This window comes from Stegodyphus dumicola, chromosome 8, assembly GCF_044657685.1.
Source record: "Stegodyphus dumicola isolate Sdum_Otavi_A_Nest chromosome 8, ASM4465768v1".
Lineage (NCBI taxonomy): Eukaryota > Metazoa > Arthropoda > Arachnida > Araneae > Eresidae > Stegodyphus > Stegodyphus dumicola.
The window spans coordinates 192668043-192694605 of NC_140775.1; the positions used below are offsets into that span (position 1 = coordinate 192668043).

A 26563-nucleotide genomic window follows, 5' to 3' on the forward strand; every position below is an offset into this window, starting at 1 on the left:
TTTAATAAAACTTATTTTATTCTTCCTTTCACATGTCGAAATTTAGATTCGTTCCAAATAAAATTCGCCCATTTTATATGATTTCTTTTTAAAATTTGTATTTTTAAATAATTTTTTCGAAAAAAAAAATTCAAATTTGAATTACAAACTTAAAAATTTTTAATATCATCTTAAAGTAGATGTATTTCTAGGCACACCCGCAAAAAATTAGTTTTTCATTCAAAATTTTCTAAGGTATACATGAATTTACATATTGTAGTGTTCTGAAATTTGGCATATTTATTTTAAGCGTTAATAACGCCAAATGTGGCTTACGCACTTTGTTAAAATTATTTGAAAGTATGAACGATAACTTTTTTTCCGTTCGTCTGCAATGAAAAAAAATCTGATGTGTACACCACGACTTCCTTCTACGGAAAATATTAAATTATACGCATTTTTTCCTTGCATTTCATTTAAACTTATTGGATTGAATTAAATCTACTTCGCCGACAGCGCATAAACCACAATAGAATAAATGCATTTTTTAAAATTCACTTTGTTTACCATAGCGACACTCTGGCGCTAGGTTTACTTAACAGTATTATATTTCGTTCATATTATAACTCAGAATGCACAAAATTTATATCATTTAAAGAATAGAATTAGCTAATCGTTGCCACATGTTCTATTCAAATACTATAATAAAGCTAGAATGATGTATAAAAGAAATTAAGCAAACAAAACAAAAAAGAAACAGTTTTTCACAGACGACTGAGTATTTCTCATTCAATTAATTCAGTTCTCACTTCGCGAGAAGGCAAAAATACATAAAAACTCAAAATATCTATATTAAAAATTACGAAGTAAATCTTAAACACTTATTTCCTCGAAAAAATTCCAGAAAGGCTTTAGCATGATTTAATTGGCAATAATAAATGAAGACGTTATCTTTGCTGTTGCGAAGCTAAGTTTCTCTAGATTGGCAACAAATCCACTAGTCTGCTGTTTCAAATGTAAACAATCAATGGCCGCCATAAAAAAAGGCTTAGCGGCACTTAAACAACTTTAAAATTGTTGATAATTCTAAAAATATTGCATAAAGATTTACTAAAGGCATAAAAACCTTAACCGGAAGATAAAAACAACATAATTCAATCATTTTTAAAGCAAAAAATGTACAATTTACAAGCTCGTAAGAGTAAAGAAACTGAGATCACTGAGCCGGGTAACAGAGTGGATATATATATAAATATATTTATATACGTTTCGTGCGGCCGATTGCAACCAAAATACGAGGTGCATACTACATGAGTCCTATATATAAAATTTCAACGTTCTGAGGCTACTCGTTTTTGAGTTATGCGAGATACGTACGTACATACGTTCGTACAGACGCCACGAAAAATTCTATTCAGAATTAATTTTAAAGCAGTTTTATAATTTTTTTGGAGGAAACGAGTCTTTTATTCTGTCCTTACGTATAGATATCACGCAAAAACATCGTTAAATTGCGTTCGATAGCGGTCAAAATGGATATTTTCGTTGAAATATGCTGCCTGAAACTTTTCGCGATTACAATACTTCCTTTTTACTTTGTACAAGGAAGTAAAAAGAAAGGAAACTAGGTTGCTATAAATTAAGAAGTTCGCCAAGTGAATTATTCATGGCACAAATTGGAAAAAAAAAAAAAAAAAAAAAAAAAATGCGCCAAGATAATTTTTTGAATTTTTCCGTAAATTTCTCACAAAATTTAATATTTAGGCATAATTAGAGTTGTAGAATTGAAATACGGAAAAAAATGGCATGTCGTTACAGAAAATGTCCGATTGTGTGTCAAAATGCCTATTTTAGAACAATGCTGTATATAAATGTAATATATATCCTAAGTCGCGCTTTCCAGACATGAAAAACGCGATTTGAATTTACCATGGAATGTATGGTGCAGCTGAATCAAGACCAAAAGATAGAGAAGGAATAAGAAAAGTACAGGCACTTTACTGTAAATATATGTGGGAGGCCACCAAAATCTTTTAGGGCCTCTGAAAGCCTTAATTAGGCCCTGGCAACAGATAATCAACTTAAATTTTTACCAAAATTAAAATGAGACCAATAGGGGAGAATAAACAGGTAATACAGGAACATAAAAATTTAAACAGTAAAGACTCGGGTAAATGTGAAATACAAATTATCTTAAAAATTTTATAAAAACAGTGTGGTGAATGCTATCGAAATATGCCAAAAATATAAGCAAGTTTCTCATGCAGATGAGCCCACCAGCGGCCGAGCGGTAAAGTCGCTGAACACTGGTAGTTCGGTCCGAGGTTCGAATCCCGCGAACGGGCTGGCTGCATGGGTGTTTTCGTGGTTTTCTCTATGTGTAACGTGTATACGAGCCAGTTTCCCTTAGAAAGTCCTCCACGAAAGGCATCCCTCCCCTTAGGCAGATAGCCCTCGTGTGCTTTGCCATAATTAAATACACCAAATACACCTTATGCAGATGATTTACATTTTTGCCCATGAATAGACAGAAGGCAATACAGGTTCTGAAATTTTCATATAGGAGTGATGAAGGGGCTGGTGCTAGGCTTTCCAGAGCTCGAAGAGATCTCTGCAGCTCATAAATTCTAATGCTTAGTGCCTCCTTGAATTTCAAAAATTTTTCTGCCCAGTGCAGCCACACCAGTCTTGATTACAGGTAAGGATGATAAATGCAAGAAGTTTCCTTTATGTGTGTTCTTTTCTATGAAAGCATTTATTTTTTAAGTAAGTTGTGACATTTGAATTTATTATCAGAACATGCTTTGTTATGGAATTCTCCCACGTTTTAGAGACATGCTTGGTATAATAGCTAATAAATCCTAATGTCACAACTTACTTAAAAAATAAATGCTTTCATTGAGAAGAACACACATAAAGAAAACTTCTTGCATTTATCATCCTTACCTGTAATCAAGACTGGTGTGGCTGCACTTAAAAAATAAATTCTTTCATTGAGAAGAACACACATAAAGAAAACTTCTTGCATTTATCATCCTTACCTGTAATCAAGACTGGTGTGGTTGCACTGGACAGAAAAAATTTTCAAATTCAAGGAGGCACTAAGCATTAGGATTTTGTCCCTACAAAATGAAGAATTCCAATAATGAACTACCTATATAATCTCCATTAACTTTTGGATGTTAACTAACGAAATTTCAATTTTTGCATTGAACATGCTAAATTGAACGGCAATTTTTTCTAATATAAATATACAAATAAACTTTGTAGAGTTCTTTAGTCTTATTCTACTAAATGAACGTTGAGGAACTTAGTGAACTTGTTAGCGACTTATCGCTGAGTTCAAATAACAAAAGTCGTAGACTCAAGAAGAGTTAACTACCCTTTATTTCCCTCAAAATATGATGAATAGTTGGCCCTTTTCTCGGGCTTACAAGAAAGCCTCCCCTCGGCTTGAACTCAAAGTAAGAAATAAGAACTAAATTAGAACTAATTAAAAGAGACTTAGCCAAAGCTAACACAATTATCTAACGTACTTAATTTAAACTAGCCAGCGGACTTGAAAAGGCACGTAATAGAGGGTGCGGCAGCATTCATAGCGTAATTTGACTTGCAATTTACAATGACGTACGGTATGAATGCGCGTCGTGCCGCATTCGTGTACTAATGAGCTGCCATTTCGAGTGCGACAGTGGTATGGATCGGTGGAGTGCATAGCATCGTGGCCTTTGCTGTTGAAAGTTACTTCAAGAATAACTACCCTGTTTTTGCTACTCAGCGTCTATTTCGGCAACATTTCAACTTGGAACGTCATGGGAAAGTTTCAGATGGACGGACCATTGCCACAGACATTTCCAGGTAGAGTAATTTCTCGTTTTGATGACATTTCCCGGCAGACTCGCTCACCTGAGCTTTCATGTGCAGACTTTTTCCTTTGGGGCCACCTGAAGCAAGAAGTTTTCTGAACACGTTGTGCCACCATTCGTGAATTGAAGGATCGCACCAGAACTGCCGTCGTCAATGTCCCAGGGAATACGTTACGCCGAGTTATGGCAAGCTTCCAACGCCGCCGAGATGAATGTGTTGTGCAGAGGGGGCATCATATTCAAAAAGTAATCCACGCAATGCACCATTTACACATTAGGGTAAATGGCATACCTTTGACTATTAATTGACATAAGAAAGTAATAAATAAATTACAGTTACTGCCTCATGGTGTGTTTTTAATATCCTACTATGAACGCTGCCGCAACCTGTATATAGCCAAGCATAACGGCTACTAGAGATATTTAGGGCGAAGGCAAAAAGACGCGCTGCATAGGATTCCTAGCTGTCTCTCATGAAGTAAGTTGAACATTCCTTTAACACTACTTCTAACTTATTCCAGCACTTCTAAAAACTCATTCTAGTAAGGAGTTGTAAGTGGAAATAAGAATCGATAAGAATGGACATTGAAATTAAAATAACTGTTATAAAAGTAAAATATACCTTACAACTTTTTAACGAAATTGCACTATGTAACATATATTGATTAATGAAATTAATTTTTTTATTAGTAAAGTTATAACTCTAATTTTGTAATCATTCTATCTTTTAGACAAATCATTATTTTGAACGGATAATCCACTGCTTTAATATTAATTTTCAGTTTACATGGTTGACATGCATAAAGAAGTTCGATCATAATTGCACTTCATAATTGGCTTGTTTATAAACTTTTGTGAAAGGTCTCTGGGGTGATATATGAGATAATTGGTGAAGGCAAATAATTACTACTAAATGGAAGTAGAAGATAGTTTTAAGTTCGTTTATATATATAAGTTTGCAATGAATGCAAACTTATTTACATTGCTAAATTGATATAGTTTTTTAAATAATTTTTATAGAGATTTATGTGGCACTAAAAATCAAAAGCATGGTAACAGCAGTATAAAAAAAATTCTTTTTATAAAATTAAAAATTCTACCTCTAGCAAGTGTAATTTAGATTAAAATATTGAGGAAATAGAATCACACTTTCAATTTTTCTGGAGTCAAAATTATTCAGAAAACATCTTCCGTTTGTGAATTAGATTTTCTACAAGCCATTAAGAAAAATCTTTGTTATAGTTTTACTTTCAGCCTTTAAGGAAATTGTTTTAGTTTTCTTGTTTCATCAATAGATGGCGCCAGTAGCTTAACTCCTGTCTAGCCATTCTGATTTTTTTACTATATCTTTTCTTGTTTATTTGCACTTTGGCAACTGAGGTGATGGTTCTGTAAAACCATCAAGGCCAGTCCTGTGAAAATTTGCAAATATAACGCTGATTTTTGTTGTTTAACTTCTAAATTAATACTTCTAAGTATGTTGTTAATCGAACAGCACATGTGCAAAATGTAACGACGGATTCAAACACTGTATTTACTTACTTATTTACCAAGGTTTTCTTTTGTTTAAGAACATGAAAGTTATTTATAAAGTAATTTCACAGGTGGATATATAATTTTCTTTTGTATAAAACATTTCGATGGGTGCTTATATAAAAGAGGTTTTCAAAAAAATGCTCTATCATTTATTCCTTTTTTCCCCCCAACAGTGTTTTCCTCTTATATTCACATTTGCTATGTATATAAATGTATTGAAACATAAAATTATTTTATATTCAATAAAGCTTCATTAAATAATTTCTAAAGTATGATTTGGTTAGTTATGTATAAGCTACCCAGATTTAATGTAAAAATTAGAGAAAAATGTAAAGACATGACTCTATAAAATTCTGTAAAATCACTAATGAGTGAATCTGTAAAATTCACTATTGAGCACGACCTCTGGTTATGAGAATTCCGTTGTATAATGTCAGGTTGTAATGAAAGTTTTCTGCCAAAAAAAGTTCTTCATAAAGTCGGATAAAAAAACATGAAAGCAGTACCTTTAGTGCACCACCCAAATCGATGATTTTCTGCCAATATTTTGGTAGATTTTCAAAGCCTTCAGTCCAAAAACTTGGTGGTCGTGAGTCCAAAAACAGATCAATCTCATTTTGGATGTCTTGTGTAGAATGGAAGATAGTACCAGCAAGATGTAGCTTCAGGTGTGAAAAAAGGTACAAGTTCAGAGGAGCGATGTTAGGGCTATATGCTGGGTGTGACAAAAGATCTCATTCCAGTCCATACAGAGTCGAGCTGGTGAATGCAGATACATGTGGTCTTGCATTACTTTGACGGAAGATTACCTTTTTGCGCTGAAACTCAGTTCGATGTTTTTCTTTGATAGCAACGTCAGCACAGACTAGCATCTCTCTGTACATCTTACTGTCTTTTTGTAGATTATACCACGGCAACTGCACCAGGTGGAAAGCATGATCTCTTTGTTAGTCAAATTGAACTTTGTGACGCTGTGGACAGGCTCACCGGGTGCAGACTAACCCCCATTTCTTAGCTTGTGTTGTTCAAATAAATCCACTTTTCATCACAAGTGACAATCCGGTTCAGAATTTGGTCCTTGCGTTTGCAGGCGGGCTTCGTCAATATCAGTACACCAGCCAGAGGGCTCTGCTTCTTGAATGTCATAGTCCTTGTTTGTGAACTTTCGGTATCAAATCTTCATAGTGTCATATGATATACAACATTAGTACCCAAAGCTGCAGACATGATTTGGTGACATTCTGTAGCTGATTTTTGCAATAGAACTGGAAGTAAATGATTCTTCTAATCTGGTAATGTGATAGTTCCATTTCAGACACCTCGTACTTGATGATTACGATATTTTTTACAAATTTCACAACACAGTGTTCTAAAGCAAGTTTGTTTCTTTCAAATGCCAAAAATCGCTTGACAAAATATGATTAAACACGCCAACACTAACTGTTTGCGTAAAACGATATTTATAGTGGCGAGAAACTTTCGTTAAAACTCGATATTAAGTATAAACATGTTATATAATATATTATTATACTACATAATATGAACAGAGAAAAGAGAGAAATCACAATCTGTAAAAATACAGCACAGAATATTTTTTTTACGTTGAATAAAATACTTTATTTTTTATCCAAAATGAACGATAACAAATAAAACACTTACTGATAATGAGATGAAATCAAATGATATTTAAGCAGTTTTATAATACAAATATACAAACTGATTAAAAGATTGCCACAAAATTATTCTCCAATTCATTACCTATTTTAAAAAAATTCGTCATTCAAATATATAAGAACTCAAAGAACAAAATTACGAGAAAATAATTATTTAGATAAGTCTGAAGCATAGAGAATGAAGGCAAGAATACATTAACAACGACATATGATTTAACTGGATACATAAATGTATAAGCTCCAGAGCACTTTGATTGAGGAATATATAGATGTGATTGCAAGTGACTGAACACAGCAGAAAACTGAGTATAATCACATCTGTTCTGCAAAATAATAGTGCATATGAATGCCCTTGTTATACAGGGTGTCCCACAAAAATTGTTATAAAACTCTTATAACAAGAGGAAATGAAGTCAAATTTTTATATGACATGCCTTTATGTTTGACAAATGAAAGTATATTACAAGAGGGGCTGGAAGTGACCTCCCCCACCTCTTGTATAGAGATGGGGGAGGTCAGTTCCACACAGCACTGCATTTTCATGTATGTTGCTGCCAGAGTGCACACTGTATAGTGATGAAGCGTGGCTCCACTTGTCAGGATACTTGAACTAACAAAACACAAGCTTATGAAGCAGTGCCAACCAGTATGCAACCGTCGAGGAACCCCTTCATCCACAGAAGATGGGCATATTCTGTGCATTATCACAATGGCACATCATACAGCCAATTTGTTTTACACTGAAGATTTATTTAGTAACTATAAATTGCTCAGAAAATTTGCAAGAGATATTATGCAAATTGTGAACGAGAATAAGAAGAATATTGGTATCGATGTATAACAAAACAGGTAATCGTACTGACAGATATAATTGAAGTGATAAATTTAACATGAATTTTCATCAGTGGCGTAGCTATGGTGAGGCAAGGGGGGACATCTGTCCCCGGGCGCAACATTCAAGTGGCTCCAAATTGATGCTACAAAATTTTTTAATGAAATGTTTTCCATTCTTGGCACACAGAACTGGGCGCAAATTCTTCAAATGTCCCCGGGCGCTGGAAACTCTAGCTACACCCCTGATTTTGATAATATAAAGAAAATTTGAATAATAATTGAAAGTAAAACTTATTAAGATTTTAAAGTTAGGAAAACACAGAAATGGAAACAATACCTCTATATATTGATTTCACCGAGTGTGTTAGGGATGTATGTATCTGTTTTGCGTGTTGTGATTTTATTTCTGTTATAACCCGTATTTTTCTTTTGAATTTCTTATATTCGTTTTGTATGATTGTATGATCAGAACTTATCACCACACATTTATTATGTTTTTTATTTTGTTATATTTCACTATTTAACGTTCCTTTATTGTTGGATTGGCCTGTCCTGTCATAGCCAAATGGCAGCCTTTACCTGCTATGTGGGCCAATGCTTAGAACCAGTACCCACCATCCAAAAGGGCTAGACACGCCCTCTCAATATCAGTTCCAGCCCCCGCACCATGAAGGAAGGACGTCTCTTCAGCGAGCTGCCATATAATTGCTTTATCCATCATCAATACCTGCAATCAGGATCTTCTAGCAAAATTATCAATCTGTTCTCATAGAATCACATCTCCCGCAGATTTTAAAATCTGCCTATGAATATTTTCATCGCGTCCCCTTTTTATTATTTGCACTATCCTACACAAGCCACATGCCAATGAGCCTATTAATCGTAAACTCTTTCCTATCCGCTTTTTGCTTTAGTGTTTGTATTGTGTATAAAAATTATAAAAACCAAAAAAATTTTAAAATATAAAATACAAAAAAAATTATAAAAACCTAAAAACTTATAAAAAATTTATGATACTTAAGTTTTTACTATCTTATCTCTATCCCTAAGCTTTCTCGAGCCTGTGGCTCCCTCTATTGAGCATCAAGTAAATCACTTATGCCAAATTTTTCCTATTTCTGCTCACTTTTAGTAATTCTGATGTGGAGGTAAATGGTTTTGAACCATAGGCACTCCGAAATTTTCAAATCATTGGCATTGGCTTAGAACCAGTGGCATAGCTAGGGTGGGGCAAGGGGGGACATCTGTTCCCGGGCGCAGCATCCAGAGGGCACCAAATTGATGCTACGAATTATTTTAATGAAATGTTTTTCATTCTTGGCACACAGAGAGGGACGCAAATTCTTCAGTTGTCCCCGGACGCTGGAATCCTAGCTACGCCACTGCTTAGAACTAACTAATTAACTATTGTCACCAGTGAAGTGTACGAAGCACTGTTGGTACACTAATTTGTGAACCAGTTGGATGATCAGGAGCTGACACTTGGCTTGTACTAGCAAGATGGGACAACATATCACATGACTATAGTGAGTATGACTGCAGTGGAATCATTTTTCCAGACTTGACTTCCTTCTGTGAGGTCGCCTCAAAGATAATGTGAACAAGCAAAAACCATGCACCATCCATGAGCTGCGTCATAACATCTGCCATAAAATCCAGACAGTGAAGTCCAACACTCTGGCAACAACATACATAAACATGCAGTGCCATGTTAAACTGTGTGTGGGGGGGGGATCACTTATGTACACTGTGCAAAAAAAAAAAGAGCCAGTTCTATATCGCCCGATTGACGAAATTCAACTTGCGTTTTATGTCCCGAAATTGCGACTCAGGATATGTATTAGATTTATATATAGCATTGTTCTAATATAAGTATTTTGACACAAAATCGGACTTTTTCTGAAATAACGTACCTTTTTTTTTTTTTTTTTTTCCCCTTCATATTTCGATTCTGTGACTCAAATAATGCCAAACTGCCAAGTTTTGTAAAAATCGCACGAGTAGCTTTTCAAAAATTAGCTCCTCACTGTTAATTGAGTTTGGCATATATTTATGATATCTTTTTTTTTTTTATTAAACTTGTTTGATTATTCCTTTCATATTTCGAAATTTAATTTCCTTCCAAATAAAATTCGTCCATTTTTGATTTATTTTTAAAATTTGTATTTTTAAATAATTTTTATAAATTTTCAAAGAACAATTTTTAGTTATAATCTATGAAAAATTTTCCATTATCTTAAAGTAGATGTATTTCTAAGCATACCTGCAAAAAATTGAAAAATTTTATTCAAAATTTATATTTTGGCACATTTTGAAATTTGGCATATTTGTTGAAATTGATAACATCAAATGTGGTTTAGGCACTTTGTTAAAATTATTTGAAAGAAGAACGATGTGACTTTTTTCCTGGTCCTTCACAATGGAAGGGAAAGGAAAATGGATTGCCATACATTAAGAAGTTCATCAAGAGCAAACAGAAAAAAAGACGGCAAGTTAAATTTGTGAATTTTTCCGTAACCTTCGCACCATAAAACCACCATAGCAAAATTTAATATTTAGGCATAATTTGAGTCCTAGAATCGAAATATAGAAAAAGAATGGTATATTATTTCAGTCTAATTTTGTGTCAAAATACCTATATTAGAACAAAGCTATATACAAATCTAATACAGTCAAAAATCGTTAATTCGGACACCCATAATCCGGAATGATCTATAATCCGGACCTCAAAGCTAAAAACTTTCTGCGCATGCGCCGCGTTGACACATGCACAAAGGCGTTTACGCGTGCGCGTAAGACTTTTACGACTGCGCATATGCGTGTGCGCAAGCGCAGAATACGTTTTCGCGTGCGCGTTTAATGTATAACGGACAGTATAAGCTAAAATTATCTAATTATCTATTTCAGTTAATGTTGATGATTGCGTTGTACCTTAATCTTCCAATTGGATGCGCTTATTATTTTTTGCAGACTGTAAGAACAATTTTATAAAAGTAAACTTGAACTTTCGATTATGTCAAACAGAATTTCCGATGCTGCAGCTCCCAAAGAATCTACAAAACGAAAGTATGTTTCGATGTCCGTCAAACAAAAAGTGGAATTGCTGCACAAAATGGATAAAGACATGAAGAAGGTGACAGAGAGGTTAGTGAAAACGAAAAAATTTCGATTGACAAGTTAGTCGGTATTCTCGGCACAGCAATTACGGGACTTGAACAGCGGAACTTTGTGACTGAACAAGAAATTATGTCTGTTTATAGAATTAAAGAGAAAGTATTATCACATAAAACGAAGCAACTTAAACAACTTACATTGAAAGAAATATTTAATAAAGTAAACAAATAAATATTAAGCTTTTTTTTGTAAATTTTGATACCCTTTAGATCATAATTGTTTTTTATTTCATAAATTACGGTTTCATATTTTTAATTTTAGAATTTCTGGATGCCATCTTACGAGATTTAAACTGATGATCTATAATCCGGAAAACCGATAATCCGGAATCGCGGAAGTCCCGACGAGTCCGGATTAACGACTTTTGACTGTATATATCGTAAGTCGCACTTGCGAGACATGGAAAACGCAATTTGAATTTCATCAATTGGCACAGTAAAACTGGAGATAAACTGTTCCCCCCCCTCTTTTTTGCGTAGCGTAACCTCTTGCAATATCCTTTCATTTCTCAAACAGAAAGGTATGTCATGTACAAAACTTCGGTTCATTTCCTCTTGTTCTAAGATTTTTATCAGAGTTTCCCGAGGCCCCTTTCGAGTGGGACACCTTGTATGTCAGCTTGAAATCGTAAAAACGGAATAAAATTACGCGAGTTATTATTACAAGAACATTTTAAGGTATTAAATGTATATAATTGCCTATAATAAGACATGGCAATCCTTATGAAGTAAAAGGGCAAAGCAAAAGGTACCCAAGCATTAAAAATATATAGCAATGGTATGCTTTTTTAAAATACAAAAATTGCTTACATATCTTATAATCATTTTCTTTTTCTTCAAGCAAGAATGTGTGATTACATTTTTCTCCTAAATTTGTATTCAAAATTTTACGAAATATATGTGAAAAATAAAAATTTTAAAATAACATTTTTATGTAATTTTTTAATTAATAAATTATTATCATAAGTGATGATTATTATTTCACTCTGAATTTTAAAAAGCAAAAACTAAAAATATACATAAAAATTACAACATTATTTCCGTTTCACTTGATCTTCACATCTGATTTGGTTCATCAAAACTTCTAATATTTATTATGAATATTTTCCACAAAAATACTTTATTTTTGCTGTCAGTATGTAAATTGAAGATTACAACCTTTTCCATGTACATTAATAAGGCTGATAACTTTTATTTAATAACAAGAAAAATAAAAATAATTTTTCAATAAATTAACTTTTAAAAGAAAAGTATTAACATATATATATATATATATATATATATATATATATATATATACAGTACAAAGTCCGTAATCCGGACTCGTTGAGACTTCAGCCATTCCGGATTAGGGGTTTTTCCGGATTATAGATCGTCAATTTAAATCTGGTAAGATGGGATGCAGAAATTATACTATTAAAAATATTAAACCATAATTTATGAAATAAAAAGCAATTATGATCTAAAGGGTATCAAATTTTACAAAAAAAAAAGTTTAATATTTATTTGTTTACTTCATTAAACATTTCTTTCAATGTGCATTCTCTACGCACATGTGCAAAGTTTGTGGCTTTGAGGTCCGGATTATAGATCATTCCGGATAATGGACATCCGGATTATAAACTTTGTACTGTATATATATATATATTACATAAATCAAAATTAAGAACTTAAAAGACGTATTGTGAATGACAGAAAGAAAGAGCCTCATCAGTTATGGCTAAAATATTTAGGATTTCAAATTTTAGATTATTGCTTAATCCAGAATTTTATTTTAAAAATTAATATAAAGCATTGTAGATGACTGTCTTCCCATGAACAAGAATGCACATAAGCAAATGCACAATAATCATCAATGTAACATCTCCACAGTTACATTGAAGCTTCTTTCCTATCCACAATGTGTTAAGAATGTAATCATTTATTCATATTTAATGAAGATCAAAACCCCAGTTTACAATAATTAATCCGTAAACATATGCATATATTAAGAATAATGACTATAACATATGCATATATTAATTCATGAAACAGTCATGTAATAAAATACATAATTGTTCCTTTTCTTAGTATTTTGACATGTATTAAAAAATCAGAGCTACAGTATTTCATATACATCTAAGATTTTTTTTAATAATAAAATTATAATCTATTTTAAAATTTTTCTGAAAAAATAAAAAGAACACGATATTACACAGTTAAAATATTAAGATATTTCAAATTTTACAATTTAATTATACATATTACACAGTTTAAGTAATTTTTCCAAGTATCAAGAACGCAAAGTGGAATATTAATGAAACTCACCGATATCCATTTTCATATGCTGATGCAAAATCAATATTTCTAAATTTAATAGAAGTCTCTAAAGGCAAAAATGAAAAGTTACAATGAAAATTGATTCAATATTTTAAACCTCATTACATATCTTTTGCCACAGATAAAAATAAAATTTTCTGATACAGTAATCAAAAATTGTGTCAAAATATTACACTGAATATTGCAAAGTTTTAGTGCTGTTAAATTACTGCTCCTATTACTAAGCTTACTATACAATACTGAAGAATTAGTTTTTAAATTTCAGTTTTTCCAGAAAACACTAATTTGATATGGTAGTGAGCTACCATAAATGTCAACTATTAAAATCTTTTCTCCTTTACGGAGATCATATTTACTGTATATTTAAAAAATAATTTAATTTTGAATTACAACAGCTATGAATTACTATACTGATTATATCTGTTCTTTTTATAGGTTTTTCTTTGCCTCCATTACTGACAGCTTAGCATATATATGGTGAAATCTAATTTTACAAGTAAAGTTTCATTATTAAAGTAATAGCTAAAATAATATATTGTTTGAAAAATATATCTTTAAAAAAACATTTTCAAAACACATTTTATAAATACAGAAAAAAACACTTTCTTGATTGTCATTCATTTCACATTTTAATGCTAATCACAGAACAATATTATTCATTTTTACAAATACATTTGAATGAATGATTACTAAATAGAATATATTTATATATTCTATTTAGTAATCATTCATTGACTATTCAATTGATTGTTCATTTATTGATCAATTGATTCAATTGGACCTGACTGTTCAATATCACTATTTTTACTAGCTTTTGCAAATATTTTGTTGAAACTCATTATGTATGATAATCTCATTTTCAATATTTATACCTGATTACTAGGGCTAGGAATTTTTTGTATTCCATTACTATATGTTTACTAGTTAGAAGTTAGTTAATAAGGAAATTTTATTAATGACAAGTTTGAGATTCTAATTATCTAAAATTTATTTCTATCAGTTAACATTAAAGTACACAAGAGGCAACATTTTGCCAAATTTCCACTAAATGTTAAGTAGCGAAAAGAAATTAAATTTTAGACGCTTCAAGTATGAATTAACATAAGTTTTGCTGTTACCTCTATTTTAAAGGATAATGACCAAAAATGTGCTACTAGTACAACAGAATGCAATATTTGATAAATGCGAATATATTCTTTTTGGTTGTAGCAAGTATATACTTTCTTTTTGATTGCAACAGAGAAAGTGGGAGCTTTTGTGAACTATATAGTTGTGCAGATGAAAATTTTTGTTATTTAAACCAAGCTATTATTATTTGAATTAAATTTATTTAAATGAGTGAATTAGCATAACATAAAAATGGACTTACTATCACTGGTAAAATTATTGAATATAAATTTTTGATACAGGAAAAAAAATTGCATGAAAATTCAAAAACAACAAAGACTAGCAAGCCTCATCCATAATATGAAGCATACTCCCCCCCCCAAAAAAAAAAACTGCAAGATTCCAAATATGGATAGCGTAGTTTATTTATATATATGCATAAATAAATGAGCAAGTATTCATAATGAACACAACTATTTCTTTATTCATTTAATGCACATAACTGGTAAAAGCAAATTATCCTGTCATGAAAATATTTGAAAGAAAATTCTTGTGAAAAGATGTGTTCCTGAAGAAAGTATTATCGGCGACAAAACAATTTTTCATGATAAGTCATATGTAAAACAAGTGCTACTGGAAATGTCTGGAAAGGACCAACAGCACCACTGTAATAAAGTCATTCAATATTGCACGTACATTTTATAAGCAGGTTACAATACTTACAAAAAAGATATCATGTACTGTGTATGAGCTTTGTATTACAATGAGGTTTATAAATTTATTGCATTTGTTAGGTGTTCTGAAAGCTGTCAAGCTAAGCTTTTTTAGCCAAATGAAGAAAATACTTCCTAAATCTGCTTATTGTATCTAGCAGTTACATACAAACAGACAGTTCGGACAAGGTGGAATGTGTAGCATTGTTTTATTGCGATTTCAATATACATAAAAAAAGTTTGAATCAACTAAAAAATTCAGTATTAGAAGCTATAATAAACACAATTAGAAAACTGAAAAGACAGACAATTTCTAAAGAACAATGTAACGTATAGCAATGTGAAAAAGACCCCTTTCATGCAACTGCTAAAAATAAATCCTTGCATAAAACCTGTGCAACATACCAGTTGGTGAAACCCCATAAATTATTTGAATCTGATATATGTGAATTTAATTAGTGTTAGTTACTGCTTTTTCTCTCAATATAAGTACACTGCGACCCCCTTCCAAAAAGGGGGGACAGCTCTATGTCTCCTGTTCTACTGGGCTGATTAACGAAATTCAACTTGCATTTTTCCTGTCTCAAAAGCACGAGTTATGATATGTATTTAACTTATATATAGCATTGTTTTAATATAGGTATTTTGACACAATCGGAATTTTCTGAAATAACATGCCAATTTTTTTCAATATTTCGATTCTACAACTCGCATTATGCCAAATTCCCAAGTTTTTAAAAAATTGCACGAGTAGTTTCTAAAACATTAGCTACTTCATGTTAATTGAGTTTGATATATATTTATTAATATCTCTTTTTTTTATTAAACTTACTTGATTCTTTCTCCCAGAATTCGAAATTTAGGTTCATTCCAAATAAAAATAGCCTATTTATTTATTTATTTTTTAAAATTTGTATCTTAAAATAATTTTTATAAATTTTTTGGGAAACATTTTGACTTGTAACCCATACAATTTTTACTATCATCTTAAAGTAGATGTATTTTTAAACATACCTGAAAAAAAAATTATAATTTTTTTATTCAAATTTCCTAGTATATATGTGCATTTACATATTAGCATGTTCTGAAATTTAGCATATTTGCTATAAGCGATAATAATGCCAAATGCAGTTTATGCACTAGTTAAAATTATATGAAGTAATAAATGATGACTTTTCCCGCTCGTTTACAATGGAAAAAAGGAAAGGAAAATGGCTGCTATAAATTAAGAATATTCTCCAAGTTAATTATTCTTCGGCAAACTGAAAAAAAGTGTGGCAAGATAAATTTTTGAGTTCCTCCATAAAGTTCACACCAAATTTTACAAAATTTAATATTAAGGCATAATTTGAGTCATAGAATCGAAATATGGAAAAAATTGGCATGTCATGTCAGACAACGGCCAATTTTGTGTCAAAATACCTAAATTAGAACAATACTATACATAAATCTAGTATATATCTTAAGTCGTGCTTTCGAGACCTGAAAAATGCAGTTTGCATTTCGTCAGTCAGGGACATAGAGATGGGGAAACGACATGGAAAATGAGATTTTATTCCATAAATTTTTAATCTCAAGATTAAATTAAAAATTTTTACAAAAGTTTAGTCTTATAAGCTTCATCCCATCAAATCACTTATTTTTAATCACTCTTTTACCCACCAATAAGTCCAGGTCCTACTGATTAAGTTGAAGAGATACTATACTGATAACTTCCCGGTTTTCATTACTGTTAATTTATGCTACACTGATTTTTAGCCTTGATGTATTAGAAAATCTGTCAATCAACAATATTTGATTTCCATATCACACAAGTTTTTAAGTTACCATATATACACAGTGTGCCATAAATGTTGCGACAAATTTCTGGGTAAGGTAGGGCACATCTTAAGGATTAAGAATTGCATTTGAACCCCCTGCCCAGAAATGTCTTTGGACGTCGCCAGCGGGTGTTCTACAGGAGAGTGCTAGTGAAAAGCGAGGATTGTCTCCTTCGAGCGGTAGGCACCATATGAAGAGCATAAATGCTATAAGAGTGTGTTTATGCTCTTTCCATGATGCATAAATGCATGGTATACGAATGGATAGCTTGTGAACATGTGGTTCCAACATGACGGAGCGCTTGCTCATTTTGTACTGGATGTTTGTAGCCATTTGAACAGATTCTTCCTGCATCGATGGATTGGGCATGGTGGACCGGTTCCCTGGCCCTCACGCTCAGCAGATTTATTGAGCCATGATTTCTTTTTGTGGGATGGCATCAAGTGTCCTGTATCACAATCCTGTTGTGTCTAAAATGGATCTCATGGCAAGACTCGCCTGCGCAGCTGCTACAGTCAAATTCCCGGTTTGAACATGTGCGGCAATCAATTTTTCATCGGAGTCGGGCATGTTTGGCATCTGATGGTGCAAACTTCAAGCATCTGTTGCAACATTCAAGCTGCCATACACCATTAGCATTCATGTCGAATAAATGTTTCAAATTAATCACTCTCTTCTTTCCTTTCCCTTCCTCTACATCTGCTACCACTTACCCGACATTTCTGGGTATGGATTCCTACGCAATTCTTAATCCTTACATGTGCCCAATCTCCAACAGAAGTTTGTCGCAGCATTTACTACGGGACACCCTGTGTATAAGTTAGCATGAGATATTATTGTAATTACGTATAAAATCACATCTAACAGTTCAATATTAATCTACTATTACAGTACATAAAAATATCATTAAATAAGAGAATTTTAACTTGGTTAGTGCTGTTTAAATCTTTTTTTCCCTCTTCCTTTTAATTCTTCACTAGTCTTTAATTTCAAAATTCTTTTTTGTCTATATCCTTACTTGGTATCATCATTGCTTAATTAATGCACGCACAGAATAAACGTAAAAAAAAAATCTCATTCAATATCACAAGTTCAGTTTCCATGATATCAAAAGTTTATTAATTCAAGTAATATAATCACTTGTACTCCACTATTAACATGCACAAATATTAACTAAAATACTTTACAATGTATGGCTCTTGACATGAATGATAAATATTTTCTATTGCGAACATGACTAGTTTATATTAACATTTCAAGAGATTATCAGTCATGATTTAGCCTATGATTATGCATACACGATCTCCCCTTCAAGACTGGAACAGAGATGGAAAGTATGCGCTCATAGACCTACGGTATAGCGATTTGGAAAATGGATGATGTTGATACTCTAATGAACTGTTCGTGGAGGAAGAACTCGATGACCAAGAGCAAAATGGTGGTGTAGATACACGATGGTTTTTCTTCTGGAATGCAGCTGAAGTATTTCCATAACTTGAACTGGAACATTCAGCATCATCTGTTATAAAAATAAATTTAAAAAAAAATAAGCATACTCGTGCCTACACTGGTGTTCAAAATCAATAGATAATAATTTAAAAATCAAACTTTTGTTAGAGGCCTAAAGAACTTGGAAAAATTGTATGTACATATTTATAAAAAACAAATTACTTGGTTTATAAATTAAATTATACTGATCGATTGCAGATAATACCAAACTAAGCAAAAAACTTCAATTCTTTTTTGAAAACATAGTTATTTAATAACTTGTGTTATCTCTAGTGACCGCCTCCAGGAGTTGACACAGAGAACTCTATAAAGCTACTGGCTGGAATCTGTACCTAATCAGTCTCGGCCATGCAAGTATAAAATGATGAACGTGGCAGCTTCAGAACTCTGAAGGAAGATCATTTCATGAAGTTGGACTGGGGGGAGGGATTGGCGAGGATTGCTGCCCTGAGAAAAGAAGTGAGAACTCTGTACTCCACCGGAGGGGGTGGTAGCTGTTCGGTAAGGATAGAAAGTAAGAACTCTGTACTCCACTTGGTGTGGCTGGCCCACAGGGATAAGGATCTGAGCCTGTGTAGTACTGGTGGAAACATTTTAAACAACCAGTCAGATCTCCAGGTGTGCATATTTCCCACCACGGTGAAACCTGAGAACTGGGAGTGGTGACCCCGGGGGGCCATGAGGTTGTAGAGTTCCTCACTTTGTGAATTCTGAGTTACTACTGGAAGTGAAGAATCTTAAGAACTGATAAGCGAATAATCGCTTGAGTTCATGTGACAGGAAACAACAAGATAGAAGGGTAAACTAACCCTTTTATTATTCCAACTAAAGTTTAACAAGACTTTGTCTTGGAGTGTAAAATAAAACCGACACTTCGGCTTGAACTTAAGATACTAAGAATTAACCTAAACTAAAGAGGTATAGCCGAAGCTATCAAAATTCTAACAGAGTTGGCCCTTTAACGTTAATAGACTGCGAAGCTATCAAGGGCCTAAAGTACGGTCGAGCATAATAATAGCTTACGAGAGAGTAGTCTAAAAAGGCAGACACGTGCTAGCCAGAATATCTGGTATCTCTCTAACTAAGACAGTAGAACTTCGTTTTTAAATACCGCTCTTTCCCATTAGCATTCAGACGTGATTCTATAACTACATTCTGGTCAGAAGTGGTAAGTTGAAATTAAGAAGCAATAAGAAAGGAAGTTTAACTAAAAATTTTACTGTTAATAAAATTAACATAATCCTTACAAGGTAGAGAAATTTTTAAAGTTTGCTACATTGATTGGGAGCTTGGGGTGGTAGCAAAAGTTGAGCTTTTGTCTTTTTGGAGAACGTTGACTGGCAACCTTCCTCTTGTGTAATATAGGTGTCTCTCAGAATGTTAATTTTGTAAGCTTCAGTATTTGTTTCTGCATTTCTGTTTTCGACGTAAAACAGTATAAAAGTAAATATGTATGAAATATTTAAAAAGTATATTATAACTCGAACAAAATAAAGAAAAGAAACATGTTAGAGACTTTTTCTTAACATATTCGCTGCCAGGTGACATTTCAAAAATGGTTCCACCACACAAACGAATTTTAATTAATTGTAAAATAAAAATACTGTTATGATTTTTCTTTCTGACACCAGTTGTTACATTATTTTCTTCCTTAACGTTCGTACAGGGTTCGTAGATTTGGAGTGAATAACAACGACACTGGATGAAGTATCGAAACACACTTTATTTACCAATATTAATCAGAAAGCTCCAAAATCACTTTTACAGTCGTCGAACTGTTATAGACACGCTGACATGTTCAGCGACACAGCCTTCACACTATCAGGCAATAACGGTGGAGACAGCTTCACTGCAAATCACCAGAGTACAGCTCCCGACTCTGCTTGGTTGTTCTTGGAACTAAGTCCACGTACTTTCGAGACTCTCCACACTACAACTCGAGATGCACTCGATGATACACAAGAGTATAACTCTTGACTCAGCACAGTCTAAGACAAAACTCAATGATGCACTATCTCGCGATACACTAAAAGACTCTCTCAATGCACTCGATGACCAACTCGGCGCTAGACTTCAAGACACTCACTCAATGACCAACTATCAGCTCGTTAGACGAGGCACACACTCACTGACTACGAACCAGCAGGGTTTATATAGCTTTCAGCTTGTGTTTGAGGACATTCTGGGCTAACCCGAAAAGAATTCATTCTAGATGGTTTTCCATCCGTCCATGGTATATTGCCAATTTTGTTGCCAAATGGGCGATTTCTCACCTAATGTGGCAACCCTGCCTTCCTTTGCCATATTATGGCAACCCTAATACCACTTTGCGGGGAAGCCATCTTACCGTGCCTGTACAATTTGTAGCAATACAAAACATGTATTTATGGGAAAGATACTAAATTTAGATAATTTCAATTGCTTGATCAATTACATGAGTTATATCGTAGTCGGTTATTGAGGTAAAATGATTTATGACTGCATAGACAATGAGTATAATTGTAGTTGATGGTTGCTTATAACAAAGATTATTTATTTTTGCAACAATTATTATAAGAAAGATTATTATAAATTGTTTGATTATTTTCGAGATCCTATGTTATTTACTTTATAATTACTTATATTTATATTAATTATAATAAATCTCTTGAATTGCACCAAATTGTTGTGCTTTTTCCTAATCCCCAAAGCCAAATACCTTCAAAGAACAATAAACATGAAAATACTGTAACATGAAACATGAAAATGCTACAAATTCTATTATGTGTGGTATAGGTAAAAGAGAAATGTTCTATGAATTAACACGTAACTGGCACCTAAACACAAACTTTGACCTACGAGATAACTCATAGTTGGCAGGATATGTATTAGTTGGTATCCTAGCTTTTTAATGTGCAATTTCCAATTTCTTAATACATGCATCCACACTGTTGTGCTTAGCACTCTGGAAACTTACCAAGGAAAGGTGTTTCATCATACAATGAACTGTTCCTATGCCTCAAAAACTGTGAATTTCTGCAGGCACATGGTGATGAGATTTCCATTAAAGACTCAGACGCTGGCTTCCATAGTTCTGAAAAGGGAAAAAAATATTAAAATCATATAAATAATGGAAGTATTTATGAATATATTTAATGACTATAAATGTACATTTTACATATTTAGAATTTAAAATAAAAACAAGAAAGTTTTTGTAACAGTTATAAAGAGAAATTGAAAAGCAGTAAAAGAAATTCATAACTATTTTTAAAAAAATTATTATTATAAAGAATTTTAATTAAACACAAACCTAAATTTTTATTCACTTTGAATTTGTCCAAACATATATCTTTTATTTATTCCTTATTTATACTGTTTTATAATGGCTAATTTTCAACATAGAATTCCCTTTCATTTTGTATCATTACTAGTTCTTAAACAGACTTATCTAAATTTTTTTAACAGAATTTCGCCCAGTATTCTTTTGATTAATCTATTTCTTAATCACATTTAAATACTTCCAATTTTGAAGAAATATTCTGAGGTGCTGGAACAAAACAGGTTGAGAACAACTGCTTTAGTCAATGCAATATACAGCATACTATACTGCATTCAAATCAAGTACCATAGATGATATCACAGTGTCAGGTGATATACCTAGTTTCGGCCAAAAAATATCATCACTGACTCATGCCCGATTACTACCATGCCACCCTCATCAGAATAAATTTATTTTAAACTGTTTCAATGATTAATCTTGGAAGCACGGTACTGCATAGGCTATTAGTGGAACTGTCATGGGGTAGTATTTATTCTTTTGACACACACAACACCTACTAGTAGAACAACAAACATCACTGTCAAAAGTGCACAGATAACAGCTTTTTATCAGAAACATGATTCATAGCCATGCTAGTTTGTAACAGCAGGATTATTATGATCATCATCATTGCATGGGGATACAAAACTGCCTCAATGATGGCCAAGTACCATATTTCTGGACAATACCTATATTGAAAGATTATACAGATTGCAATATATTGTTTGCAAATCCTATTCAATAAAAGAACAGAAGCCACAGAACATACTTGGCTTGACTGACCTTTCAATCAATTCAAATGTCTTCAAGTAGATGCTGTTTTGAATATCCCAGATGGACATAGCAATAGCTTTATTAGCCTTATGCTTTCGTACTTTGGCGTATTTTTCCTTTCATATTATTTTTAGGGGGATATATTTTCTTTTTTGATAAATTGCACAAATTATGGTTATGAGACTTATTATAACGCTTTTGAGCATTTATTCTTTAGAAGTCCTCACAGCAGTTATACAGTGAATGTGTATTAAAGTTCTGGCTCATATTTTATAATATGCATTAAAATTAAAAACCTCTCACTTTTATGCAAGCTTGACATCAAATATGCTTGTCTATTATGTTATTTAAGATGGACAGAATAATGGAATATTTTATGGATATGATTTCTTTATAAACTGAGTAACTGTAATAACACATATATTACCAAAATAATATGCCATAATATAATAACATCAAAATAATTGCTGATATTAATATGATAATATGCATTCATTCAGAGAAAGTAAATGTATGTTTTCCCAGATTGCAACATATGAGCCAGAAAAGATTAATGTGAAGAGTTACAAGGAATATAAACTATAATAAATAATTATAAAATTTTCAAATAGGAAAAATTAACAGACCATAATCTTTTATGTGCTGACATATAGAATGCAGCCATTCATTAAGCTGAATAGGTGAATCAGCTGCAAGCAAAAATTCTTTGTCGCCATCTTCTGCCCCAAATTCAACTTTAAAACTGAATCTTGGATAGGAAATAGCTTTAGAACTTTGTGTCACTTTAGTACCCTATAAAACAGAATCATAATAGTAAGGGGAAAAAAAATGCTGAAAAAAGATTTCAAAATTAAAATAGGCTTAAAGTTTCTAAGACTACAAAAAGTAAATAAATAAGGGCTATTTGCCTCGCAATAAAATTTACCACAATAATAGAACTGTCCTGGCATTAGTTCAATTAGATAAAAATTTGGCTTAATTTCGATGCATTTTTTTTTTTACTATCGGTGTATTCTACAAAAACAAGTATATATATTTTAAATTCTATAAGCAATATCTAAACAAGGCTTTTCAAACAAAAGTTAAGCAAGGAAACATTTTTTGTGACAAATAATAATAGTATTATGAAAATTTTAATGGAATTTAAATAGCATATTAGTAGCATGAGAGAAAAATAAATTCTGATGAAATCAATGATATATGAAAAGAAAGAAACCCTATAGAAAATTTAACAGTGGACTAATAAGAACTACACCAGAAAAAAGGAGAACATATTTCAGTGATGAGATATTTTATTAACGTATCTAAATGTTGTATAACAAATTTAGATTTGATAGTGCCCAGTTAAAATATGCCACTAAAATTCAATCAAATTAACAATCATTCTTCCAAAATTTTAACACTTATATCGGGGTTAACAATCCATTTGTTAGAATATTCCATCACACATGAAAATCATTAGATGACTTTTCAAAATCAAAGTCCTTTTATCTGCTGCTCCCCATTTGCTTGGAGGGCATTTTCCCGTATCTTTTTATATTGTAAATTTGACAGAAGTATGGAATAAGTAACTATTAGAAAGGTATGAATGTGAACTGTTACGTCTGTATAGTCTTTTTCAGGCACTGCAATGCATTTATCCTACCAGCAATTTCCTTTTTAAATATATACATAAAATAAACTGAGGAAACACAGTCCAGATCAACTAACAGAGTCTACTTGCGGGAAGACTATACGATATAATGAATAAAAGAAGGTGAATGTCTCGGGAGAACCATAACATCTACCCAACTTATTACTGAACACAGGATAAAATTTGCCGATCAGTATTACTGTTGAAAGTTGCACATCTCATGAGAAATCCATACTCAACTTAGTCCATGATCATGTGACTCAGCTAAGTCTCATACCAGTGTTCTAAATATTGACAGATTCATGTGATTCAGTGACCTCTTTCTGACATCAAAGTATAGAAATAGGTCCTTGAAATTCAAAATTTAATTTATCTCACCTTCCATGACTAAACACAAAGAATCAATTATTAAATTAAATGTGAGTGAATGAATAATTATTGTATTTACTGCAAATTACAATAAATTACACAATAAAATAACTAATATTATAAAAAAATGAATTTATTTCATTCATTCTTGCAAAAAAAATGAATTCAATATATATACATATATATAATATACAAATAAGTTGATAGTATTTTTTAAACAACAAATTTTAAAAAACATTTATAAAAAAAATTATAAAACTTTTTTTTAATTTTAATTTTATTTTTTATAAAAAATTATAAAAAAATTTTAAAGAAGTTTTTAATAGTATATCATTAAAAATAAATATTACACTTATACTGTCTCAAATAAAAAGATAAGAAATAAACTAAATTAAAAGGCATTCGATGAACATACCTATTATAACATGATAAAATTTAGAAATCAAACAATTTAGCAACTCCTAAATTGCATATGCTACTGCAAAGTATTAAATATGGCATTCTATAGAATGTCTGGGCATTTTATAGAATGCCGAGAATTAACCAGCAATGTATGAAACGATTACACATTTCACACATTGCCTAGGCATTCTATAGAATACCAAATGACAAAACGGCAAAGTATGAAATAAATTTCTGATTCTTTTCGAATAACCAAACTGCTCACCAGAAGTTAACATATGATCTTACACACACACACACACACACACACACACACACAAAAAAAAGGGGGGAGGGGAAAAAAAGAAAAGAAAAGAAAAAAGGGGGACTATTAAGAAAGAACCATGGGACTATTGGTTGCTGAATCGCTATGATGCAATGTTCGTGGAAAACAAAAGTAAACTCATTTATGCTGTTAAAGCAGCCGTCAGAACTCTACAGTATTAGGTTACGGGCACTGAATTATTTCACATAATTCATGAAATTCATTTGGCTATTGAACACAGAGAATGTGACTGAATGTTGAAAGAACTTTCAATGAAATACAAAAACACATAATGGTATTGAACTGTGCATCTAACTTTGTAAGCCCTGCTAGAAAAAAAAAAAAAATGGTATTAAAAAGGGCATTATTGTGAAACCAATGGTTTTTCTGAATTTAATTACCATCTTATAGATTAGGTAGATCTTATAGATTTCCAGTCTCAGTTAGGTAGATCTTATAGATTTCCAGTCTCAGTCAGATAAAGAATACAAATATGTTATGGTGCACCAAGATCATCTTACTATATTTACGTATTTTGAATAAAAGGTTTTAATGGCAGTCAAAATAACATTTGTATTTTTGAGGAATGAAAGTCTTAAATAATAGCCCCATCCATGGCATTTTTTTTTCCTACTTTGCCTAAAGAAACATTTGTCATTCTATAGAATTCCTAGGTATTATATACAATGCCTAGGTGAAGTTTCTAATGATTCTCATATTTCATACTTTGCCTAAAAAAAGGTCAGGGCATTTTATTAAATCCCTAGGTACTCAAACTTAGTACCTATAGAATACCAACATTGCATACATTGTCAGTACAGTCAAAAGTCGTTAATTCGGACACCCATAATCCGGAATGATTTATAATCCGGACCTCAAAGCTAAAAACTTTCTGCGCATGTGCCGCTTTGACGCATGCGCATAGGCGTTTAAGCGTGCGCGTAAGACCTTTACGACTGGGCATGTGCGTGTGCACAAGCGCAGAATACGTTTTCGCTGCACGTTTAATGTATAACGGACGGTATAAGCTAAAATTATCTAATTGTCTATTTCAGATAATGTTGATGATTGCGTTGTTCCTTAATTTTCAAATTGGATCCGGCTTATTATTTTTTGCAGACTGTAAGAGCAATTTTATAAAAGTAAGCTTGAACTTTCGATTATGTCAAATAGAATTCCGATGTTGGAGCTCCCAAAGGATCTACGAAAACGAAAGAATGTTTCGATGTCCATCAAAGAAAAAGTGGAATTGC

At 32.3% G+C, this 26563-nt stretch overlaps 1 protein-coding gene across 2 annotated transcripts in view; it reads right to left on the minus strand.

Moving 5' to 3' along the window:
• Window positions 1–11540: 11540 nt before the first annotated feature.
• Window positions 11541–26563, minus strand: part of LOC118200353 (rhotekin-2-like) — a 219750-nt gene continuing 204727 nt past the window's right edge. For both annotated transcript variants that reach the window (XM_085822860.1, XM_085822859.1), the window contains exons 9-11: window positions 23229–23394; window positions 21487–21603; window positions 11541–18540 (exon numbers count right to left, since the gene is read on the minus strand). In XM_085822860.1, coding sequence (XP_085678986.1) covers window positions 18332–18540; window positions 21487–21603; window positions 23229–23394 — 492 coding nt within the window. In that variant the 3' untranslated portion in view covers window positions 11541–18331. The remainder of the gene's footprint in view (window positions 18541–21486; window positions 21604–23228; window positions 23395–26563) is intronic.